Source organism: Anolis carolinensis, chromosome 2 (genome assembly GCF_035594765.1).
Source record: "Anolis carolinensis isolate JA03-04 chromosome 2, rAnoCar3.1.pri, whole genome shotgun sequence".
NCBI classification, from domain to species: domain Eukaryota; kingdom Metazoa; phylum Chordata; class Lepidosauria; order Squamata; family Dactyloidae; genus Anolis; species Anolis carolinensis.
The window spans coordinates 28,790,881-28,797,720 of record NC_085842.1 but is presented as its reverse complement, the minus strand read 5'-3'; the positions used below and the strand labels follow the sequence as shown (position 1 = coordinate 28,797,720).

Below are 6,840 nucleotides of genomic sequence, written 5' to 3'. Positions count from 1 at the left end.
CAGTGCTCGCACCGAAGCGCTGGTCCAAGCGAGACCACGCTGTGGACAAAGCTCTTTGGGGGTCTGCTACATGAGCAGCATAAAGTCTTTTTACTTGCTCGGCTGAGCTGGGTCCAAGCCACGCCATAAGAAGGGACAGTTCTTCATCTGCTTCTAGCTTGAAATCTCGAATGGCCCTCATGAAGGTGATTTTCCACAGAAGGTACTCATCCGGTCAGTCAGTGAATTTCTGGACGCCTTTGTCTCTGATGTCTCTTCTTGGATTTCTCAAGAGGGAACCCAATTGAGACTCCAGTGTGTAAGGGTACATCTGAGGAGTGTGATGTGGCGTGACAAACTCAATGTTCTTCGGTTGAACACATCTTTTCGCGATGGTAGGCGATGCTGGGTTCAGCAGATTGCTGGCAGGCAGCACCTCTGAAGCCTTCATCTTCAGCGATGGGAGAATTGACTTGGTATGCAGGGATGAATGTGGTGGTTCACTCCCGGCCATGCCTTGCCAATGTGAATGGACATCTGGATGTTGTTGAAAGACGTCATCCTTTTGTTCCCAAGTAGACAAGTGGTATCTCTGAGGCCTAAGTACAGGGATGGACTCTGACAGAGATGGCACTCTCCCGGCCGTGCTTTGCTGTACTTCTGAGGAATGGGCTGGCCTTGAAGTCGCGAACACTGGAACAGGTGAGCGATCTTCAAGGTGGCAAAAGGAGATATGACTCTGCACTACAGGTGGTGCCAGTTGCAGGTGTGCTGAAACCTTTGCTGTAGGCTCTTGTGTTGGCAGGAAACTAAGGTTTTCTTGGGTTAGTTCCTGTGATAGGGCTTTGGCTAGAACGTTAGCTCTGACTATCTTTTGTGCTGTGTCTCTTTTTACTTGAAGCAGATCTAGATCCCATTGCAGCTCATCTTGCTTGGCTTCAGCCATTGCAAGCTCTATTTCTCTCTGGGCCCTGGCCTGTGCTAGGTCAGCTTCTTGTTGGGCCCTAGCCTGAGCTAGAAGCAGTTTCTGCTTGGCTTTAGCCTGTTGAAGGAGGAGTTCCTCTTCATTGAAGGCAAAGTCTTGCCTAGCCATTTCTGCAGACGCCTCTGCTTCTAAAACCTCTTTTCTAATTTTCAAACGGACAGCCTCTCTGTTGTAGTGGGCTGCTTTGGAAGAAGTACTGATGAATGAGTGTGTGGATTGGGAGGAACTGCTATGCCTAGATGAATGCTTGGATTTAAGGCTAGCATTAGATGGAATCTTGAGCAGACTGGATCTAAGGCTTACACATGGGGAGCCTTGAACCCTTTCTTCTGCACCTTCTACAAGGGGGGATTTGACCCTTGTCTGCAAAATCTCATTGCTATGACTTGACATTCTGTAATTCAAAAGGAAACTTATCCCAAGTTTCAAACAGTACAAAATGCAATACTATATAACTATACAATTAAAGGCACACAAAAGGGCAATGCAATACTTTAAACAAGACAATTAAAACAGCTGCTTAACTGAGAAGTTAAGCCTGGGCTTTCATAAACTTGCAGCAGGCTTTGAAGAAAATGGCAGGAACTGCAGGTTGGAATTTATTGCTTTGCAAACTGGTTTCTGGAAGAGGCTTGGTTGCTGTAAAGGCTGGCTTCTGGAGAAATGTATCTACTTTGCAGAAACCTGGATTTTGCAGCAGTTGCAAGAGCTGAATGTAGCGATTTGCTGGCTTGAAAAACAGAAAAGGCGGGAAACTTAGCAAATGTATCAATTTTGCAAAGGCTAGGCTTCTAGCAAATGTATCCACTTTGCAGAAGGCTTGAACTTGCTGCAGCTACAAGAGCTGAATGTAGCAATTTGCTGGTGGCTTGAGATGCAAAAAGAGCGGGAAAGCTTGCAAATGTCTCAATTTTGTGAAGGCTGGGCTTCCCTCTGGAGGCAAAGGCAGGCTTCTTTTGACTTCTTTATCTTTAGGAGACTATGGGCTTGGCAAATTTAAGGCCCTTTCACTCCTTCTTTTCCCTTCTTAGCACTTCTGGAAGGCTTCTTTCAGCAGTTCTGGAAAAGAAGGCTCCTCTCTCAGTACTTCTGGAAAAGAAGGCTTCTCTCAGCACTGCTGGAAAAGAAGGGTCCTCTCAGCACTGCTGGAAAAGAAGGGTCCTCTCAGCACTGCTGGAAAAGAAGGGACCTCTCAGCACTGTGCCGTCGCGCCTGGGGCTGTAAACTCTTAGTGAAAGAGGCATGGACGTGACATCTTTCCCCAGGGGATTGCTTCTTGCCCTCCTTTAGGGAAACTGGAACTCCCAAGGACCAAAACACTGTAGTTAACTCAAAAACTGGGTTTATTCTTCACAAAGGGAGTAAAAGAAAATATACATTACAGTCTTTGGTTGTTTAAGTCCATGAAGCTTGTCCAGATCCCTCTTTCTCTGGCTGTGAATGCCGGAGCAAACTCAGCCTCAGTCCAATGACCTATATCTGAAGACAAGAGTCTTCCTCTGTTGCCAAAGGACTGATGTGAAGGCGCTTGAGACTCCTCAACGTTGTTCAGGTTGGCCCTGAACATGAAGTGTGAGTCCCAAGGGTAAGAACCTCAGAATTGGTGCTGAGAGGTAACTTTTGAAGGGCTTTCAGAGCCAAGCCTCTCTTTCACGTCCATCCGATAGAGTGGAATGAAAAGGAGGAAACACAGTCCTACTCCAGGAAGAGGTGGAGCCAAACAGTTTTGCTGAGTGAGCAATGTAACAGGTACAAACAACATTGATTGACAGATATAAATAACCAATCCAACTACATTTACAGGGTAAGGGCAAAATCAGGCATGATACAACAATTCAAATCTTGAAACTTATAGTTTGACATATAGATGGCGCCACTCGCGCCGTCACAGTTACTTTTGGCCCATCTCTGTAGTCTGAAGTTACAAAACTTTTTCTCTCCTGTAATACTGATGCTCTAGAGGTAGAAGGATTTTCTGTGGGAAATTAGTCCATAAAAACCAAGGTAGGAAATGCTTCCTTTTAGGGTTCAGTTCGGATTTCATTCAATTCCCTTTTTTTCTTTTTTTTGGTCAAAAATTATTTCCCACATGAGCCGGGACTGTTTGGTCTTCTTCAGATCCTCGGAGTTCCTGTACAGAAAGAGCAATGTTATATTTGATGAGGATACTTCGGATAATCATTTTAGGTGAAGGAATACGCCAGACTCACACTTTTCTGAGATATCTGTCCATCTGAACCTTTGAGGATGTGTTTTGCCGCAGGGATTAATACAACACCTCGACTTTGGCCAGCACTTCTCTTAATTTTCATCTTTCACTGTCCCATCGGCTTGAGCGGGTGTGGTCGACGCAGTGGCCGGGGGACGACCGCCTTTGGTTCCCCTTTCCCTCTGGCCGCGCACGCGGACGGTGGCGTTTGCCCGTCAGGGCGTGTGCCTTTGCGGCTGCTTTCGAGGTGTGGGCGCAGGTTACGTCGAGTGCGAAACGCATCTTGCTGCCTTGTTGGTATAACTCAGAGGGTCGAATCATCAAAGACAGTGGGACAGTGTCCCATTCACCTATAAAGGCAGTGTACTCAACGTTGTGGCCGTAGAACGGCCGCCTTTGGTTGTTCTTGCCCTCTGGCCGCGCACGCGGACAGTGGCATTTGCCCGTCAGGGCGTGTGCCTTTGCGGCTGCTTTCGAGGTGTGGGCGCAGGTTCCGTCTCGTGGGAATGGTTTTTTGCTGGCCTGAGGGTATAGTGATAGAAGATGGTGGAATCACTTTAAAAATTGGGACACCTAAGCCTTTACCACTTCTCAAAATTGTCTTCTTTCACTGTACCATTGCCTTGAGCGGGTGTAGTCTACAGTATTTGATGAAAATCTTCCGCAGACTCATAAGGAGAGAATCAATCCACTCAGAAACTCTGATTTGCTATTAAAAACAATTACTTATGTCTTCATGTTCCCTTTTGAATCAACATTAGTGCTTTGTTTCTACTTTGGATTCATTACTACTCCATTACACACAATATCTTTCATTATTGTACTTCCTCAACTTTACTTTAACTGTATACCAACAGAAGTCATATCCCTCTATCCAGCTCATCTGCTGGAGAACTGTAATAACACCAGAAATACACACAAGTCTTCCCTGAAGTGCAACTCCATGGAAGCATGATGTGATGAGTCATGGGCCATGTAGTCCCATTCCTGGCACTATAGTACCAGATGAAGAGGAAAACTTGGGTTTTTCACCGTCTCAGTCAGATTTGGAACTTTCCCAGCCAGATTTGGGAACCTTGCACCTGCAAGAGATTTGTCTTCCAGAAGTCTGTCAAACAAGCCCTGAGCCTAAATCTCCTGTGTTTTCTCGCCACGAGTTTTGTAAACAACAGAGGGGAGTTCAAGCAGCGTCTCGCAGGAGTGCTAGGATAGCTGCTAAGTATTCAGCTGATTAAGCCTGCTTTCCATGGGAAACTTTAAGGAGTCATGCATCTGGACTCAGAGATTAGCTTTCGTTTCTGGTTTCCCAGAGAACTGCTCTTTGGTGGGAAAACTAGACCCTATTTAGGTGTTTTGCCCACAAAGGGTTCTTGCGGAGTCAATTCGTCAGCTACGGGAGTAAGTTGTGTGTGGACAGCGCGCTCCTGTTTCCAAGCCTTCGTTCCCGTTTTCAGCCTTGTTTACCTCCACGGATCTTGCCTTGTTTCCTAGGACTTAGCCTTGTTTTTTCAGGACTCAGCCTTGCCTTGTTTCCCGGATTTTGCCAAGTAATTCCACGGATCTTGTCCTTGCTTCTCGTTCCTTGCTGCCTTGTACCAAGCCTTGTTTCAAGTTACTCCATAGCCTCGCTCAAGTTTCATGGAATAAAGGACCTTGTCATCTCCCCTCACTTTGCCTGGCAAAGTGAGTGTTTCGGTTATTGGATTACAACTTTGGACCTTAATATTTCATATTGGACATTGTTTCTTTGGACTAATTTTGACCTTTCCTGAAAGGTCTAATTCTGGACTATTTTCTACACTTGTTTTTATTAACTTTATATACTCCTTCAATAAAGATATTAGATAGATTTTGGCCTCTGTGTATGGTTATTGGTGCTCTGCAGCCTGGGTCTTGACAGTTTGACTCCGCCACCCTAAGCACCAATTAACCTAGGCCAGAATGTCTACCGGAGCCGGACCGGGAGGTCAGCCACTCAGCTACACCATCGACAAGGAGGAAGTGGACCGCATCCGTGATAAGCTCAATGCGCAGGAGGGAGAAATAAAGGGGTTGAAGGAACGCGGAATCCGTCTCCCGGCCTTGGCATTGCCAACCAAGTTTTCTGGAGAAGCTTCTAAGGTTCATGTTTTCCGTCGCCAATGCCAGGCTTATCTAGAGGCCCGCAATGCCGAGTTCCCCCAAGAAGACATCAAAGTGGCGTGGATCTACAGCCTTTTAGACGGGCCAGCGGCCAACTGGGCGACGGCACTGTTCGACCAAGTTTCCCCGCATCTAAGATCAGCGCAACACTTCTTGGATCACATTAAGGCGACTTGGGGGATCGAAGACAATTTGGAGGCGGCCGGCCATAAACTCCGGCGCCTCTCTCAGGGGGACAGACCCTTGTCCCAGTACATAGCCGAGTTCCGAGTGCTGGCCCACAGCACCGGATGGAATGATATAGCCCTCAGAGGACAATTCCGGGAGGGTCTCAACATCGAGATGTTGGAGGAAATTTCCAAGGTGGATCCCCCTCACTCTCTTGAAGCACTCATTGATCAATGTTTACGAGCTGAAGTCATGCTGGCCAACAGAAAACAATGGGTCCGAGGCCAGAGCGGTAGAGCTGGGGTGAAACCTCCCGCTCCCACCAGCGTCCAGCCGCGTCCAGCATGGAGACCCCCACCACCAGCCCCATACCCCAGAGGGAGCGAGGAGGTGCCGATGCAGTTGGGCAATGTGCGTCCCAGGTTAGACGCCGCCGAGAAGGCCCGCCGCCAACGCCTAAATCTTTGTTGGTACTGCGGAAACGGGGGCCACTTCGCCAGAGAGTGCCCAGCCAAAGGGAAGCCCACCGCCCGTCTGGCGGCGGCGTCCTCCACGGAGACGAAGACGTCTGAGGCGGCTGGCGCACAGCCGGCGGGGGAAGCCAGCGACCGGGAGTAGAGAGGCTCGCCAACCCGGTCAAAAAACCCACTCAAGAGCCGCCAACTGGGGTCCTGTTTCTTCTAGTGGTCACCTTGTGGTCAGCAAAAAAAGGACCCGTCATGGTCCATGCCATGATAGACTCAGGAGCCACAAACAATTTCATTGATAGAGAGTATGCCGACTCTCTGGGATTACAATATCATGACTTCAAGAACGCCCGTGTGGTGCAAGCCATCGATGGCCGCCCCCTCAAGACGGGCCCCGTAAGCCAGTGGTCGGAACCCACCAGAATGTGGATAAGGGAACATATGGAAGAGATTTCCTTCTTTGTTACCGAGGTTCCCCATTTCCCTGTGATTTTGGGTATTCCATGGCTGACGCTTCACGACCCAAGCATCTCCTGGTCCAACAGGGAACTGCAGTTTGCTTCAAAATATTGCCAAAACCATTGCCTTGTAGCCAAGGTCTGCCATGCCACAGACACTGAACCCATTATCACCTTGCCCAAGAAGTACTCAGAATATTGGGATGTATTCAATGAAAAAGAGGCCGAGAGATTACCCCCACATAGACCTTATGACTGTGCCATTGACTTGGTGGAGGGGGCCCCGATCCCGCGAGGACATCTCTACTCCCTGACTGAACCGGAGCAAGAAGCTCTCAGGGAGTTCATAGAGTCAAACCTTCGCAAGGGATTCATCAGACCCTCTCAATCCCCAGCCGCTTCCCCAATGATGTTTGTGAAAAAGAAGTCAGG

The 6,840-nt window shown here is 48.3% G+C and overlaps 1 protein-coding gene across 1 annotated transcript; it reads right to left on the bottom strand.

Moving 5' to 3' along the window:
• Positions 1 to 214: 214 nt before the first annotated feature.
• LOC134295862 (uncharacterized) lies at positions 215 to 2,868 on the bottom strand. The gene is made up of 2 exons (XM_062969332.1): positions 2,154 to 2,868; positions 215 to 2,097 (listed from the first exon to the last, which is right to left on the bottom strand). The coding sequence occupies exon 2, from the start codon at positions 1,355 to 1,357 to the stop codon at positions 215 to 217; it is 1,143 nt and encodes a 380-aa protein (XP_062825402.1). The 5' UTR covers positions 1,358 to 2,097; positions 2,154 to 2,868.
• Between the last annotated feature and the right edge of the window lie 3,972 nt (positions 2,869 to 6,840).

Bases quoted from the DNA above. Each gene is read 5' to 3' on its own strand.
- LOC134295862 (XM_062969332.1), bottom strand. From the start codon at position 1,357: ATGTCAAGTCATAGCAATGAGATTTTGCAGACAAGGGTCAAATCCCCC.